Source organism: Micromys minutus (genome assembly GCF_963924665.1).
Source record: "Micromys minutus genome assembly, chromosome: 16".
NCBI lineage: Eukaryota > Metazoa > Chordata > Mammalia > Rodentia > Muridae > Micromys > Micromys minutus.
This window is the reverse complement of record NC_137985.1, coordinates 46,460,839-46,479,058: the sequence shown is the minus strand read 5'-3', so window position 1 is coordinate 46,479,058 and position 18,220 is coordinate 46,460,839. Positions and strand designations below refer to the sequence as shown.

The 18,220-nt window shown below is 47.6% G+C and overlaps 2 protein-coding genes across 2 annotated transcripts in view; one reads left to right on the top strand and one right to left on the bottom strand.

Moving 5' to 3' along the window:
- The window catches only part of SCAPER (S-phase cyclin A associated protein in the ER), a 322,094-nt gene extending 314,485 nt beyond the window's left edge, over positions 1–7,609 (top strand). The window contains exons 31-33 of the mRNA XM_080929740.1: positions 2,483–2,674; positions 5,167–5,218; positions 7,478–7,609. Coding sequence (XP_080785866.1) covers positions 2,483–2,674; positions 5,167–5,218; positions 7,478–7,581 — 348 coding nt within the window. The 3' untranslated portion in view covers positions 7,582–7,609. The remainder of the gene's footprint in view (positions 1–2,482; positions 2,675–5,166; positions 5,219–7,477) is intronic.
- Positions 7,610–12,811: 5,202 nt separating this feature from the next.
- Positions 12,812–17,095, bottom strand: ISL2 (ISL LIM homeobox 2; the record flags this gene model as incomplete). The annotated part of the gene is made up of 6 exons (XM_080929707.1): positions 12,812–12,928; positions 13,249–13,416; positions 13,970–14,253; positions 15,690–15,952; positions 16,073–16,262; positions 17,038–17,095. The coding sequence occupies 6 exons, from the start codon at positions 17,093–17,095 to the stop codon at positions 12,812–12,814; spliced, it is 1,080 nt and encodes a 359-aa protein (XP_080785833.1).
- Positions 17,096–18,220: the final 1,125 nt, after the last annotated feature.

The following is an 18,220-nucleotide window of genomic DNA, read 5'->3' as shown; positions in this document are numbered from 1 at the left end:
TGGGGCTAAAGGTATGCACCATCATATCTAGCAAACACCTATTTCATAATTGTACCTATGGCCAAGGTCACTTTGCATCTCTCTTAATCTGTTACATTTATGTGTTTATTCACGTATGTGTACTTTTGTATGCACATGTGAACACACCACAGTGCTTACATGTCAATAGTATTCTGTGATAGTCCCAAGACAACTTACAGAAGTTGATTCTTTCTTTCCACCATGTCTCCTCCCCATCTGGGTTCCAGAGATCAAACTCAAGTAGCCAGGTTTGATAACAAACACCTTTATCCACTAGTCACCTGACCAGACTCTTGGTGATATAGAAGCCCAACTCAGCATCTGAAAGTAGACAATATATTTGAAAGAGGTTTTCATTATTACTAAGGTTGTATCTGCTCCTGCCATGGTATCTCTAGCTGAAGATTTTAGCCACCTAGGAACCACACAGCCAGGGCACTCCCATCTCACTGCTGCAGTGCTCTGGAAGGAGATGCTGGGAACCCAGTTAACCAGTATATCCTGAAAGGTGGGATGGCATTCTGACCAGTACTCACCTTAGGACTTGGGTGGCAAGATAACAGTATAGTGGTTACTGATGTCGTTACAACTCCATCAAGAAGGTAGACAGAAACTCCGTACTGTAAGTGTGAGCTGATTAACTATGCACATCCAGGAAGACCCTTGTGTTTCCTGATAATTCTACTTCCTATTACTTTTGGAAATTTTGTAAAGCAATCCAGGATGGTATTTGATCACCTGCCTCCATCAGGGTCGGCTTACTGCACTGCTGGTGAGATTTATAAACTCACTCTATGAGCAGGCGATGGATAATCAGTGCTGTTCCTTGAGGGGATGGCAAGTTCCCAGGGAGCACTGCTTCAGGAGGCTGAATGCAGTGAGTATAACCGATGTTCTCACTCTGCTAATTTACCAGGACCAGGGAGCTGGCGTCCTTGAGTTGATATGGTGTCTGTGCCAGCCAAACTGGCCCCTTTTAACACCCTTTGAATTACTAAATTGTCGTCCAATAATGGCATTTTAACAATGAAGTTTCAAAGGAAAAAAAAAAAAACTAGTTCTTAATTTTCGCCCAAAGAGGGGCGGGGGAGGGAAAGAGTTTCAATAATGGCATTGTTATAAATTCTAAAGTAGTAACCATTTGGCTGTGTTACAAAATATGTAGATAATAATTAAAATAAAAATTTAACTGGAAGCTTTACCAATAAGGCGGATGGTGTAGCAAAGTTTTCTCGGTTGCTGTCAGAAATGGCGCTGCGCAGCCGTGTGCAGAATTGTCACAGTGCAAGTCTTTAAAATTCCTTTTGGATTTAAAGGTATTAACAGGTCCCTATCAACATTCTCCAAAAGTTTTTGATGTCATTTTGGCTATTGAACAAAAATATGCGAACTATTACTTTGTTGATTTTGTTCTTAGAGCACACTGCATTATCATCTGAGAATGTGTTCTTAAAATATTGTTAAAAGTACTTTGAAAACTTGTAAATCCCAGTAATTTATGTTTCTCCTGTCTCTGCTGTTTCACTCTGTCCTTCTGGTTTCAATTTGAATGCCATCCTGTCTGGGTGTGTACCTGTAACGTCGTGTTCTCCCTCCATCCCACCCCCCAGTACAATTTACAGTCCTGACCTTCAGCTTTCGCAGTGTCCCTAATGTTCTCTAGTTTCCTCCCATACTGCGAAGTGGGCTTTGGGTCACCCTGCTCTTTCATATTAGAATTGTCTAATCAAAGTTACTTGAAACAGATCTGATTTTGGCATTTCTTAGTTTATCATTTCAGCCTAGGGAGTGAATTAGGAGAGCTTCCCTGCCAGCCCACTAATTGCATTGCCCTATTAAAGTGTACACAGTTGTAAACCCAGACTGCTGCAAGACAACAGTCTCATTTATCTAAACAGTTCTCCTTTTAGACTCAATGGCACTGATGGAAACCAAGATAAGGAGTAGGGATTGGAGGAAGGATCTTTTAGAGCCTGTACTAGCTGAACCCATTCCATTCCCCCACAGTCAGCCCCCTTTCTTTCTAGGACTTGTCTACATAAGGAACCTATCTAGCTGCATGCAGTGTATGCAGTGAGCCAGGTCAGGCAGACTGCAGTGGGCAGGGCCACTGCAGACACTGTCTTACTTTGTTAGGGACTGGAGACTGCTTGGAGGACATGTCCTAAATCTGTTCTCTAGGTGACAGCTCTCCGTGGAAGGTGTGCCCTTCAACGTGGATTATAATTGTTAAATGACCACAAAACCTTTGGAATATTTTCTTTTTTAAAGTTGAGAAATAGGGTTTCTAAAAAGTTTAGCTCTTTTCAGATATTGCTTACATTGAGCTCTGGTAAGGAATCAAGTGCCTTTTTCTATCTTTACCTCCTTCAGCATGGTCCCTGGTTCAGACTAACAACAGCTGACTAAGAGGCAGGCCAGGGTTTCAGGAGTCAGTTGACTATCTCCTTGTCTGTTGTAGGTAATTGTACAGTCGGGCCGCCACCCAACGGTTCTGCAGAAGCTCTGCCAGCTGCCCTTCCAGTATTTCAGTGACCCGAGGCTCATCAAAGTGCTGTTCCCTTCGCTTATCGCTGCGTGTCACAACAACCATCAGAACAAGCTCATTCTGGAGCAAGAGATGAGCTGTGTTTTACTCGCCACATTCATTCAGGTACCTTCAACCTAATGCCTTGTTTCTCCGGTTTTATGGGAGATCTGTGAGACTGAGAGGCAGTAAATTCGAGGCAGCTTTCTTCTCGCCCTCCACCTGTGTCTGTGCTGCAAAATGTAATTTCTAAAGCCTGAAGTCACATTACTAGTGGGTGGAGTGCCGACTCTTCTGCCCGGAGGATTTCAAGCTAAGAGCTTGTTTGCTGTTGGTAAAATGAAAACTTGGACCTAGTTAAAACTGCTTAACAGGACACCAGGCTTTTTAAGGCTTCGACTGGCATGTGTCTGCTTTTTACTCTTGCTACAAAGGATAACCACTGAAGAAAGATAAAAATTTGAATTTATTTGAACATTTTAAAAATAAATATGATGTGCTTGGTTCTGCAGCACATATACTAAAATTGGAACAATACAGAGAAGATTAGCATGGCCCTCGTGCAAGGGTGGCATGCAAATTCGTGAAGTGTTCCATATTTTTGTAATAAAACTTGAACATGAATAGATTGAAAATAATAAATATGACTTGCATATGTGTACAAAGGGGGGATAAAACCTATTTGTTTTTTTTTTTTAATCTAAAAGTTTGAAGTACAACCTTGTATTTGATACAACAAAATTCTGTAGGATTGAAGACAGAATCGGTGTGTGAGGCCGGGTGCCCAGTAGCTCACTGAGCTGGCAGAGCAAAACCAAGGTGACAGTTCCAAACTCAGGATTTTCAGTCTTTGTGGATTATTTTATGAAATGTCTCTTTTTTCCCCAAATGTTCCACTCTTAAAATTACTTCCTGCTGCACATACTTCCTGTTCTTCCTAACAGTGAAACAGGAAGCAGAGTTTTGTGTGTTGTCCCTGTGCTGGCTAGTGCTCAGATATCTCTGTCAGAGTGTGAGCATGTGCAGCTGCCTGAGAGCCACAGAGAGTGGAGGACTTCCGGGCCTTCTTTATCGAAGTCCATACTCCATCTCTCTCTGAAGGATCAGTTAATAATCACAGCTCTCGAGGTTTAGAATTGTTTTCTTTTCAGTTTAGTTGTATTTGAATCTGGGTCCTATTTTCTGAAAATGCATTCAAGTTATGTATTCGGATATGCGAGCATGAGTTCAAACTGGCTCATGATTAGATTAAAATCTTAATAAACTCTTAATACTGTAAAGCCATTCACTTCAGCTCTGGGCTCTTCATCTGGTCTTAGAGAGACTCTGTCATTAAGTAACTGGGCATTTTCAGACTGTGATCTTCTCTGTTGAAACCATTCACTGTGTTGGGCTCTGCTCAAGACCCTGGAGTTGTATCAATGAATAAGACAGATAAAACCCATCTTCAAGACAGGTCATGAAACAAAGAGGCCAAGTAGCATTACAGGAGGTGAACGCTGTGGAGCAAGGCCAGGGCCTGGTAGGAAGGAAGCTGTATAGAGCTTAAACCAGAGGTCAGCTGAGACAAGTCTCCATGCATGCCACAGTAGTTTCTTTAAAAATACCTTAAAAATATAAGCACGCAGGAGGATGATAATATGAAGCCATCCTAAACTATATAGTGAGACTGTATCAAAAAACACAAATATGAATGAGATCCAAATTTATTTATGAGTGTGTGTGTGTGTGTGTGTGTGTGTGTGTGTGTGTGTGTGCATGTGTACGTATGTATGTATACACACATACCATTTGGTGGGTAATATCACAACTATTCCAAATAAACCACATTTAATATAATTTTTCTAAGTAGTACAAAAATAACCTTATTTTTAATTTGGAGTAGTATTATTAGACTAGTGAAGTTGGATCTTTTTTTCTGTAAATAATTGTACTTAAGAAAATTAGTTTAAATTTTAACTTATAAATGTGTCATGGTTCCATATATAGATTATTAACAATCACTAGATAGTAATGTTAAAATGAGATTATGGCCTGTCACTGATTTCTGAAGATATATACCTTATATACTACTTTTTTTTTCCAATTTCCATCTAAAAGTAAAGTGAGGAGACTGTAAGATAGAGGCACAACACTTTTTTGTTGTTGTTTAGCTTTTTGAGACAGCGTTTCTCTGTGTAACAGTCCTGGCTGTTCTGAATTATAAGAACTCCCTCCAGGAATATTGGCACACACCTATAGTCAAGCACTCAAGAGTCCGAATAAAGAAAGAGGGTCACTCCTTGAGTCCAGCCTGGGTTAGAGTAAGAAAAGCATAATCTTTTATACCACACCCCCCCAAAACCTTAAAATGATGTCTTCTTGGCTTAAAATAGTACATTTGACTTAGGTTTCCAGTTTGGGGTGTACAGCTGTGGTGTAGACAGTACTCTGGCCCTCGGTGGTGCTCACACAGGAGACTTGGTTTCAGCTTTCAAGAGTCTGGCCACACAGTCCCATTCTCTGCTGCTGCTCTGTGCCCAGATAATTCGTGGGGCTGTGACACATGATTAGAGGGACCTTGTACAGTTCTGGTCAGAACGTTTGTCTCAACTCCATTTCTCTCTTTTTACACACAGGACTTCGCACAGACTCCGGGTCATGTGGATAACCAGTCTTCAAATCCCAAAGGTGGGTCCCATTGAAAGTAAACCCCATGTGTATGTAGCTAAGTGAATGGGCTTGCATTCCTTTTTCCAGAACAATTAGAGAATTCCTGTGTCACCTCAAGTATGTGAGGTTCAGACACCAGATATTTGAGGAGAAAAGAAAGCAACTATATCATACGAATCTACAGAGAAGACTCATAGAAATATAAAAAAAAAAAAAAAAACAGAAACCATCTTTGGGACTTTACCTAGTACAAGATCTATTAAATGCTGACTAATTACTAACAACAGAGAAGCCAGTCACATAACATTACCATTGGCCCATACAAATCACCGTAAGTGCTTCAGTCCCTAACATGGGTTCTCTGTCCATGTTGAAAAAAAAGTACCATGACAATAGCTACACCCCTAAATTCAAGTACTTGACTTATTTTAATTGAAAATAAACTTTACATTGAGAAGCATTAACCTCCCATTAGCAGAGTTCTAGAAGTAGAGTCTCAGGCATTTGTTTGTTCTTTTTGTTCCTGCTGAGGTGCTCTCCTGGTCAGAGGTAGAGATGTAGAACTTTAAGCTTTATTTTTATGATCTTAAATATCTTAAATAGCCTGCTACCCGGGCTATAATTGAGAAGTGCAGTTTGGTCTCTGCTGTTGTGGCAGAATCTCAGATTAATGAATCCCACTCTAGATTTTCCAGAGACCTCGTTAGTTGGATAGTGATGAGTGTTCTTCAGAACTGGACATAGTGCACACATCTGTAATCCCAGCACAGGGAGGTAGACACAGAACCCTTTCAAAGTCACCCTTAGCCACATAGTATGTTTGAGGCCAACCTGGGCTACATAAGAACCTATTTCATGAAATGAAATATTAACAGTTGGTGTTCGTAGGCCCACTCCTACCTTATAGGTTCTTTACAGCACCCAGCAAGAAGCCTTTACTTGGAGACAATTTGGCTGTCATTTAAAAAAAAATCTACAGTAGGCAGGTATTGCAAAGTACACAAAAAAAAAAAAATACAACAAAACTGTTACAGTGTCATGAAAAAAAAATGGGAGGCTTTATTGACTCAGATACTTTTCTAAGTAAACAGAAAGCCACGCAACTTCTCAGACATTCAAGTCAGCACCAATAGTTCCTCTAGACTCCACGTGCAAGTTCAGGTCTACCCTCACTTGGTCACAGCCTCTGTCTCTTTTTCTTTTCTTTTTTTTTTTTAAGCTATTAGTAAATGTGAGGGAAATCATTACAGTTTGTTACTATTTTTTACAGAACAAGTGTTTAATTTTTAAGCATATGAAAATACTTTTGCAAATATTCTAATGTATTTATTTTTAATTAAGCAACAATATTTTTTGCCAGTATAACTATGTAGATGTTTTTCTTTTTCTTCTGCCCTAAAAAAGATGAGTCACATTTAAGTGTCTGGAAAGCCAAGTCCCAAAAGCTGAAGCTGCCTTCCTTGCTTGTTTGAGCAAAGCCAGAGGAAGTCCCAACCTTCTTTCTCAGGGATGGGGGTGACAGTAGGGTGGGTGCCTTCCTTGCATTTCTACAGACTTCACACACACAAAACAGCAGTTGACAGGTGTTCTCTGCTCTGCTCTCAGCACTTAGTGACAATTCATAGCTAACTTAAGGAGAGGTGGCCCGAGAGCTGCAGAGATGGCTCAGCAGTTAGGCTCAGGCTACTCCTGCTGAAGACCCAGACCTGGGCTCAGTTCATGGCACCCATGGCAGGCAGCTCACAGCTCCTTGTACTGGAGATCTAAGAGATCCAATGCCTCTGACTCTGTGTGTGCACGTGTGTGCATATGCATGTCCCAGTATGATATAGGCACAGGCTACACAATGAAACCTGACTCAGAAAAATTAATAATCCAACTTACAGCTTTTACATGGGTTCCCTTCTTACTTAGATTAAGTCCTTAATAAAATGTGTTCGTTATCTTTAGGTTGTTGTCCAGGTCATAATAAAGTCACCATTCACATACAGATGTGCCCACGAAAGACTATACATAGCTGTCACTGTGTTATGTTCACTGTACCTATTCTCTTATTTTGAAGTCCCAAAATAAATACTTCATAACATTTTTTATGTAGGCTAATGTCTGAATATGTTAGAAGCACAGACTGAATTGTGGCTAAAATACATGTTTATAACACTTATACCACAGTGCTTTACTTGGAATGTATGGCTCCATTTGCACTCTGACATCAAAATAAGTTTAATTTCTCAGCCTTCAAAAGTTACTTTTTAGTCTCTTTTCTGTCTCCCTCAGGAAAATTCGGGAACCCCGGGGACTATCTGGAGCTGGCTAACAGATTTCCTCAGCAGGCCTGGGAAGAAGCCCGGCAATTTTTCTTGAAAAAAGAAAAAAAATAAATGTTTTTTAGTTAATTCTGTATTGAGTTCGGTCGTTGGTGTTTTCCATTGTTTCCCACAGGCCTCTGGTCTGTCTGTACTCTCCTCTTCCCATTGTTTATAAAGTGTACATACTGCATTGTCCTTCCTAACTTTGCAAATTGAGTTTGTTTACTTCCAGGCTGTGCAACTTGCAGTTGTGATGTGGGTAAAATGAGACAGTATCCTCCTTGTAATGGAGTAGCACAATTTCAGTGTTGACTTTTCACATTAAAGCAGTACAAATTTGAGAAAGTGTTCAGAGTTTATAAACCCTATTCTAAGTTTTTCTTCTAAAACTTGAAGTTGAGACCCGTGTAACTAACACTTTCAGTGAGCCTGGGGACTGTTTGAAATTATAGCGCCTAACCACTGGTTGGGACTTCATTGGGGGATAGCACTGTGAACTATTAGTGTTGCTGAGCTAAATTTAGCTTCTAAAATAATTTTTTAAATGAGGACATCAAGTATTTTCTTAAATAATTTACTTGAAACAACACGGTGGAAAAGAAGCAATGAGGGTGGCCGTATCCTGATACAATCACAGGCACACAGCTCCTGTGGGACTGGCCACAGGGCACCCTCTTAACCCTGCGTGGCATTGGTAACAATTACCAAAGAAAGATCTAGCTGTGGAAAACCTAAAGACTGTCACAGGAAGCTGAACACAATAAATCTTACCTTTCTTACGGAAAAGCAAACTTACCTAACATTCCTGGCACTTCTTTTTTGAACCTAATGGTGCTACAGAGTTTTGTATGTTCAGTGGTTTTTATTGTTTTACAAATCGAAAGAAAATAAAGAAGTGTGATGTAAGCCATGCCAAGCACTATGAGTGCTCCTCCTTGAACCCTGTACTCCCCATCTCTGGGGAGGGAAGGAGAGAGGAACAACTAAAGTTGCCAGAATGGGGGGAGCAGGCAGAGGGCGGTCCTCACGGGGTGGGGAGTGGGGGCATCAAGTATTTATAATGTTTCCTGCGAGGCTATTCGCGATGGAATATATCTCTTATCTGCTCGGAAATTTGCCAAAAGACCATAAATAATAGAGACAACCGTGATTAACCTCCCAGAATTCGCAATTAAACATGTCCGACTGCCCTTCTGTGGGATGTGTCCCCTTCTCCCGCGGCTTCCACCTACCACCAGCCCAGAATTCAAACCCGAGGAGGAAAAGCTGCTTGTACCTGTGAAGCAGCAACACTTGCATCTGGGGTAACAAAATTACCCCTAAACTCTTCGGAGTCAGTTACTCCAAAAGTCTAAGAGCACCTTCAGAACTGCAGCTTCCTCAGGCGCAGCTCTCCCACCCCCACCCCCTCACCCCGCCAGACTCTGGCAGTAGCCGATCGCATTGTGACCTTGAATCTGGAACTCAGCATCCAGGAGGCCTAGGTCAAGACCAGGCTCTAACCTTAACCTCTGTTCTTCATACCCTAGCAGCTGTGAAAAACACCTGCATCTTTCTTTTGGCTCCTGCCCGCCCCCCCCCCCCCTTTAGTGGTTATCAGAGAGGACACTGTCCTCTAGGTCCCCAATCGTCCCTCTCTCAGGCCCCACACTTCAGGTACATATCCAACTTCCCAACAGACAAACTTTTACCCACCCCTGAGTCCAATTGATAACCTACTCTTCCTCTAGGTGCAGACCTTCTGGACCAAAGGCTGGATCCACCAAGCACTGCTGCCTGGCCGGGGACTGCTGCCAAAGGCGCAAAGACCCCTCCCTGCCCCCACATCTGGATCTGAGAGGAGCACTTCCTGGTGCCCTTTCTTGCTCCCATCACTACTCTCAACCTAGCTCTATTTAGCTGTGTTCTCCACTCACAGTCTTCATCAACAAGGTGCTAGCCTATCATTGGTCACACAATCCTCATTACAGCACTGAATCTCAGCATTTTAAAGAAAGTTTACTCTTACATCAATCAGACCCACAGTTAAAAGCCTCTAATCTGCCCGTGCATCAGCTTAATAAACTCCGAATTTCCTGCTTTTATCGCAGCTCCATTGGGAACTTGTTTCTCTGCAAAAACCTACTCCTTCACTGTTTTCTCCCCCCAGCAGGCTTCTATTTAGCTAATTCTCTCCCCTTGGTGTACGTAGCTAACTGCCAGGCAGTGTAAGCCCACCCCTAGGCAAAAGTGGCAGAGTCTGGCATTTGGGGAGGGCGGTCTTAGAACAATGGCTCATTTAAACCCGGTCTTCCCGGCTCTGACAAGACTGAGCTTTAACCTACTCCATATTCAAAACTGAAAGGCTGATTTCTGTCCCACACTCATCTAATATTAAGATTCAATGTGAGTACTGCCACAAGGACTCTGAATTTTACAGAATTATGCAGCCTTACAATGTGTACCAAATTTGTGAGGCCAAAAATGTATCTGTTTCTGGGATCCTTTTCCTGCCTCAATTCAACAGAGCTAAGCAAATAATTGGTTAAGTCTTCTGAGGAAACTGTATCTGAAGTGAATCACGCTAAGTTCATTTTTCTGCCCATAGCCCCTTTCCTTGAACTAGGATTTTCCTACAGATCTGGATGTCTTCTGTTCAACATTAGTACAAAAGTTGTAATTGTCACAGGTAATTTAATTTACTAGGAAATCCCTACTTCATTACAAAAGATGTTTAAAGATGACCTGGGAACCAGTAAAATTGATATTTATTAAGGTAACTAACTGTAGATCTGATACCTTGCCAAGGACATTACAAGCCTTCCCTCTTGGGAACTTGAGAGCACCACACACTCCTCTGGGTGAGTAGTGGGAGAAAAAGCTTGTGATCACTCACACATCTCTCTCTGCACCACAACTGCTTTACCTGGGCAATTCCCCCAAAACAATAAAAGGCACACAAGAGTGTCCAGTGGAAATGGGTTGTTGGTTGGCTTAAGCTATAAATGATGAGGGAAGAGATCATAGTAAATAGGCGGGTAGGTATTTGTAAAATACTGCAACCTGTCCAAAGCAAAAATCTAGTGCTAATAATGAAATCCCTTAAGGACCCGTTCCTTTTTAGTAAAAAAGTAAAAAATATTCTGATAGGCAAGTTTCCAAAAGTAAGATTTATTATAGTGTCATTTCCTATCCAATAGCCAACCAGAAGCAAAAACGGAGAATCTGTATTTCTGCTTGGAAGGGAATGGTCTAAGTTAAAGGAATAACGCCCCAAAGAACTAGCCTTAAGAGGTAAACCTGGCCCTAATTAAATCTGTGTGTGCATATAATATAGATATACAGGATATATATGTGTGTGTAGGAACATTTGCAGACCATTTCCTAAATCCCCCCAAAAAAGAGCATGCTCACGTTTTTAAAGTGCTAGCATCACCTTGACTTTTGGGAAGTAAACTAAATCCGATTCAATTTTCCCACTTGTAATTTTCTTTGTCAGCAACCATTCCATCTTTAACTGGGGCTGTGGGGTAGATGGGTGTGAAACTGCTGGACAGCCCAACTGCTTCTAACAGAGGGTTTCTACTCCTCTATCCCAGACTTTCGGTACATTTGTTATTAGCTAGAAATGGTAACTGTCCCCTACCCAGTAGGGCACTACACTCCTTCAAAAAAACAAAACCTGGACATAGAGGGACGACCTGGTAGACATTTAACTGTAGAGACAAGAAAATAGAAATGTCAGATCTTTGCAGGATGGTGGTTTGGCTGGAAGCTGGCAGCTTTCCGAACCAGCCAGGGAGGGCAGAATGCTGGCTTTGAGAAAGAACTGTCCCAGACTGCCAAAGGGTTAAATATTTGTAGAGGGTAAAACCTGAGCCTGCCGGGATTTTTTTTTTTTTTTTTTTTTTTTTTTCTGCTTGCCCGGGGGGCCTGCTGCAGATTCAGTATCTCTTGGTTATTTCCTGCGATCACTAAAGCCAGTTTTCAAGAAAACAAGTCGCAGGGGTTTGAAATGTCACACCAAGTGACCTGGGCACGACATATCCAGGGGCCATCCCCCGCCCCCTCCATTTCGGGCCTGGAAAGAAAATAAACCAAGGACACGCCAGACTGGTTCTGGGTGGACTTATTTTCTCCTGCAGCCGCGATCCTAGCGGGGGCTTGTTGTGGCTCCTTCAGTGTATCGCTTGCAGGTGATGCCAAACGTAGATAAGGAGCCGCCCCGGCCTTCTCCTCTGTCTAGACGGGGGGAATTAATAAATGCAGCGAGATTGATCACGTCGCGCATCCACTCTAGGGACAACGCGGAGGACGCGCCGCAGAGACGGGGGGCGCAGGGTGGGCTTCGCTCCCTAACCGGTCAACCTACAATCGGGCACCAGTCACCCAGCGTCCTCCCGCAAGGAGCGCTTCCGGAAACGCCTCGCAGTTCACACCGCACCGGAACCGCCCTGCCCCGCCCCGTCGGCGCCCAATAAGTGTCGGGCCCGCCCCGTAGACGCCCAATCCCCGTCGGGCACGCCCTCGGCGCCCAATCAGGGTCTGGCCCGCCGGTCGGGCGCCGAAGAGCCGCAGCACGAGGGCGGGTGGGGCCGGTGAAGCTGAAACGAGGCCCACTCGCGAAGTGGCGTTCGCCTGGCTCCCGACGCGCCAACAGCACACAGGCGCGGCATGGCATCGGGTTGTTTTTTATTAAGATCAAAATATTCGTCCCACTATTCGCCTCACAATAAATAACAATAACTTACGTTTGTTCGGCAAAGGCTCTCACTGTCCTCCGTCGACTGATAATTTAAAACACTTTTTTTTTTTAAATACAGTCTGGTTTCTACTCAGTCCGGCAGTCATGCGCTTTGGGAGTTGTGTCTGTTTCTTGGAATTGTCCCGTCCTCGCAGACAAGTCCAGAGCAAAGCCTCGGGTCAGCGCAGGCGAATTCGGAGCAGGCGTCCTTGCCAGTAGGGCCCTGTAGGTCCCCACCGGATGGGTTCCCGGGCGAGTGGGGCGCAGAGAGACGGAGTGGCAGTTCCCCACGCAGCGAGGGAGAGGTGAGGGCGGAGCTAACCCAGAATGTCCCAAATTCTAGTCATGAGAAAAAAACAGAAAAGTCCTTGGAGCAGGAGTCTCCAGGCTCAGCGGGGCAGGCTAGTGTCCCCGCGCTGCTGGCCGTCCCGTCGCTGTCGCGTGCCTCTGCCCGCTCGCTTTAAGTAACAATAATTACAAGGGCCGGAGATTTTTCAGAGCTGGAATGGCCTGAGCGTGGGTGAGTCTCATGCAGGGAGCATGCGAGGTCCGCGGGCTGGCAGGGAGGGGGTTCCTCTCTCACGTCTCCACCGGACTAGGTACCATACTGTTGGGGGTGTCCGGGAGCTGCGAGGACAGAGAGGTCACGTCGCTACCTGAGGAGTTGCCTAGGGAGCCTGACTCGGAGAAGGAGACCTGGGAGGGCAGAGACACCGGGGAAAAAACAAGTGAGCACATGCTCAAAGCTGCTGCTCCAGGGTCGCCTGCTCAGACCGGGAGTGTTCCCTGCAGACGTGCCGTCAGCTGAGCAAACCCTGAAGAGAGGGGTGCCACGTCCCCACCCGCATAGGGGGATTGGGACCCAGTAGGGGACACATTAAAACCCGGTTAATATCAGCAGCGAGGTTGTGGGCTCAGCAGGCTTTCTCATTCCCACATCTGTCCCCATGGCCCTGGTCCTGTGCGAGCAAGTCCCCTCCACCCCACTCCCACTGTGGAGCCTGCCAGGGCCTCACCAGCTGTTGGAAGGCGGGTTGGTCCAGGTCGCTCTGGAGTGCGAACTCGCTGAGAGCTTTCCAGGGCGGCTGGTACGTCTGCACCTCCACCGCGCTGCCCTGCACCGCGTTCTCGTGGCGGATGGGGCTGCCCGCCACCAGAGGCGTCCCAGTCAGTCCCTGAAGGCTCTGAGGGGCAAGCAGACAGACAGCACAGGGCCTTAGGTCAGCTTCTGCACCACTTTTGATCATAGAGCCCTGGGCTCTGACGACTGATTGGGGAATTAAGTTGTTTTGGGGAGGAGACGCACTCCACTGCACACAGCGAGTCCCCATTCCTCAGTGGAGACACCCCAGGGTCCACAAACCTGCTACTCCTTTCACTCCTAGGAGTCAAATACCAGGCCAGGGAAACGGAAGTCCTTTATGCCCTTCCCTAGCCAGGTATGCAAAACAAAACAAAACAAACAAACAAACAAAAACTCAGATCGAGCCCTACCCACCCCACCAAGGTACAACCGCAGTCCCAACCGCACCCCAGGGTCCTCTCTAAGCCGAGGGCCCCTCAACTCCGGGCTGTCACCAGCACAAGATACCACCACCAACCACCACAACTAGAAACGCCAAGGCCAGCCTTCCTCCTAAGGTGCGGGTGCCAACTCCGCCTAGGTCTCCCCAGAACGGGGCTTTGGAAAGCCGCGGGCGGCTACCACCCGCCTTCCCGCCGCCACCAGCCCCTCACCGCCTTGTCGCTGTGTTGCTGCTGCTGTAGCTGCTTCATGAGAATGGACTTCTTCTTGTCCTTGCAACGCTTGTTCTGAAACCACACGCGGATGACCCGCGGGCTCAAGCCGGTCATCTCTACCAGCTGCTCCTTCATGAGCGCGTCGGGCCGCGGGTTGGCGGCGTAGCACGTCCGCAGGGTGTGCAGTTGCTTCTCGTTGAGCACAGTCCGCACCCGGGTTGTCTTCTCCGCCTGCTTGTGCACGTGCGTGCGCAGTGAGGACTGTCGTCCAGACCCGGCGTCTGCAGGGGCCAAGAGACAGGAGGTCGGACGGGCCGACAGCCATTCTCCCCAACATTTCGTTTCCCTGATATTCCGTTCGTTCATCTCTCTCTCCACAGGCTGCCTTACCCGAAGGGAGAATGCTTTTCGTTCTGTCCCTCCCTCCCTAGCCTTAGCCCGATTGCCTTGCCGCGGTCTCCCCAGTCCTACAGGACTCTGGAGCTCTGCTCTAGGCCGCTGCGGTACTAAATACACCCTAGGAAAAACCCAACTGCGTCCAGCCTGACAAACCCTTTGGAAGAAGGTGGAGTTTTAGAGGAAGAGGTGGAAATTGAAGTGCGACTCCCAAGGGGAAAGGAAAGGGACAGGGACCCAGGTCATAGCACAACTCCTAGACTGGGAGTGTCTCTTTCTACTCCTAAATCTGCTAGGCTGATCTCGCCCTTAGGAGCACTCTCAGACTGGGAAGATTCCGACTTGGGGCAGCAGAGGCCTCCTGGGCACAGAATGGCTCCTTCCTGGCTGCTTGCCTTGAGGCTTCAGTCTGAGATTCCCTCCATAGCTCTGGGTTTCCTCAGCCCACTGACTGCTGATTTTCACACCCACCTCGAATAGCCTCAAGCCTACATTTCAAAACAAAGGGGAGACCCTGGGCGAACTCAGATGGGGTTCATTCAACACCAACTCCATTATGTTTTACTTCCAACCTGGTCTACACACCCACTGGATATTAGCTGCATTGTTTACATTAAAGTCCCCTCCAGGCATTTCTAGGTCGGGATAAACATTTACAGATAGCCCACCCAAACCAATTTCCTCCATTACCGCACAGAAATGGAGTTATGGAGAGGAAGGAGTCCCTGGTGTTACACAGCACAAGGAGGCCCCCCCCCCCCCCCCCCCCGGCTAGTTTGGTCTGGCTGGGTAGCAGAACCCCTGGCTTCTTGGAACTGGGGTCTCTGTGGCACCCTCTCCACCTGCTTCCTGTCAACACTTATTTTTCTTAGTCTGAACAACTCCTGGCCAGGGCACCCATGATCCTAGGAGGGTTTTATTCAACAAACTCCCTGAACCTTTAGGCGAGCTGAATATCAAAACAAGAACACAGGCCTCTCTCTTTTTCGCCGCTGGCCTTCCGTAGGCTCCGGGTGGAACACATTTTCTCCCTGACAGTAACCTGTTCATCAAAGAAATTCTGAACACAACCCAGACAGGTCCTCCACTCCCAGATCCTAGCCTGCGTCCTACACGGTCCGGGCCACGGAGAACACAACTCCCGGGGCTCGCACGCTCACAAACATACAATTTTTGCCCGGCACACGCAGACACGTAACAGGGTTCCCAGCGCACGCGGCCTTTCACACCGGCTTCCCGTCGGAAGCTCGGCGGTCGGCTACACACAGTCGCACATCCCCACTGACCCGGCGCAGCGGTGCGGGCCGGGAGAGCGGCTTACCTGGCAGATGCAGGCCGCGGGCGCCGGGGAGCGGGCCGGGGCTGCGCGGGCTGCCGGCCGCAGCGCGCTCCAGCAGGAGGCCGTGGTCGGCTCGGCAGAGCAGCTCGTGCTCCCGCAGCGAGAACTCGTCTCCAGGGAGCAGCTGGCGGCTGCACACGGAGCAGCGGAAGCACTCGATGTGGTACACGCTGTCCCGCGCCCGCATCACCAGGTCGCTGCTGCTGAAGCCCACCTGGCACTGGGCACACTTGATGCCGAACAGCCTGCGGGCCCGGGCGCGGCGGGCGTCAGCGCAAGGACCCGAGCCCAGGACGCGCGGCCCTGTCTCCCCCCAACCTCACCCCCAGCCCAAGGGGGGCGAACCCCGGGTCCCGCTGGCTCACCTGACGTAGTCCCGCTTGCAGTACGTTTTCCCGTCTCTCACGAAGCACGTGCACGTCTCGTCCAGGTACTGGCTGCACTCAGCGCACTTGAGGCAGGCGGCGTGCCACTCGAGGTCGGGCGACACCCGAAGGATAAACTGGTCGTGGATCTGACTCCCGCAGCCCACGCACATGGCCGTCCCGGGCTTCTCTGGCAGGGAAGGGCGCAGGGCCCGCGTCAGGCCCGGTTGCTGGACCCCAGCCGGCCTCGGCCCGCTGCAGCCCCAACCCAACCCGCCCTCCCTCGCTCTCCCGCTCTTAGAAGTGGGACCACAAGGGAACCGTAAGCTTTCGAATGATCCAGAATAGGAAACGAAAACAACACAATCTCCTGACATTTCCGTTATCACCGTCTTTGAACGCGGGCGTAGTATCAGTTCATCTAGAGACGAAATTAACGGGAGGCGGGCGACGGCAGCACGGTGACACCGGGGAGCCCCGGACGCCTCCGTGTCCACACAGTCGGCCAAGCCCGGATTTCCGCCCGCTCCCGCTCCCAGCGACTCCCCTCCTATTTCAACACCAACACCGCAGCATTCAGTCCTGTCCCCTCTCAGCTTCTTCGACAGCTCTTAGTTTAAACATCTCAGATCAAGGGACTGAAACCCCTCTAGCTTCGAAAGACAGAAAAGAAGCCCATCTCCCTAAGTCAAACCTAATCATCCTAGCAGAAAAGAGAAAAAATTCACAGCCTGAGGTCATCCAGCCAACTTGGGAAATAATGTCTAATTACAAAATAAAATAGTAGGATTCCAACGAATAAACACTGTTACAGCGAACAGCGCTGCTCATTGTTTTTTTTTATCCCCCCCCCAAAGTATTTTGTCAAATAGAAGACACTTGTAGAATCCGCTAAACATTCTTCTGCATTGGAAATGTTGCATACCAAGCACACATACACACCCCCAACACATAGAAAGACTTACTCTTGGAATGATCCCCCATTGCACCCAGAAAAGGATAATGAAAAATAATATCCACCATGCAGAGGGAGATGTGAGCAAAGCGTGCGGCCGGGGGGCAGAAGGACCAGGGTCGCGCGCCCAGCCACAGCTCTTGGCTAACTAACTCCTGCCCCGCGGAGTTGAAGGAGCGATTCCGCACCGGCCCGCACGCAGCATGACGTCAGTACGCACTCGCCCGGGGCCCGAGCTGGAGGCGGGACCTGTAGCGTCACCCAGCTCTCCCACCGCCGTGGGGCTTGCTAAGGAGATGACGGGGACCCGGAGGGTGGGCTGGGGTAGAGACAGGGGCGCTGGGAGATTGGCTGGGAGGAAGTGGGGAAGCTCTGATTGGCTCGGAGTGAACAATGGAGCGCAGCCCCCTCCCCCGAAACCTTCCTGGATCCTCTCTGCAGCCCCGGGTCCCGCAATCCCTAGGAAGCCGCATCTCCACCCAGTGGGCTCTGCTGCAGCGCCACGCTTCCTTCGGACTTGTAGGGCGGTTGCCCCAGTCGCTTCCTAGCAGGGCAATAGACTTCTGGGGCTAGATGGGAGTCCTCTTTCCCTTAAAAGTGTTTTTCTTTTATAATTTTTAAATTAAAAATTCCTCCTGGGAACGGCAGACCTGAGGGAGAAAAGAGGATCCGCTGTGCCGCGACCATCACTGGTCCAGCCGGCCACCTTTCTCCGTGTGTGGGCCTGAGCCTTTGTTCAGCGGGGTCCAAGTTAGGGAGAACGGGTAGGAAATAACCACCAGGGTTTGGATAAACTCTATGCGGACTTTCCCACCCGCGCCGTTTATAGAAAACTCGATGTTGCAGGTGGGTAAGCTAAAAGGAATCCAGAGATTCGCCGGCCACAGTCCTCCCAACCACCCGGCCTAGGCACTTCCCCTCCCTTCTCTTCTTTCTGCTCTTCTGGTTAAGTTGATGCTGACTCCCACCCTCTCCTTTCTCCTCTTAACGGCATAGATCCTAAGAACGCTGCTGAGATGTGTTACTCTTCCAGAGTAAAGGGTTTTTCTTTCTTTCTTTCTTTTTTTTTTTTTTTTTGTTTGTTTTTTGTTTTTTCGAAATCTCTTGATTTTGGATTACACAAACAAATTAACACAAATAATCAGAAACAAATGTGGGGCGCGGGGTAATTTACCGTCTTCCCGGTGGCTTTT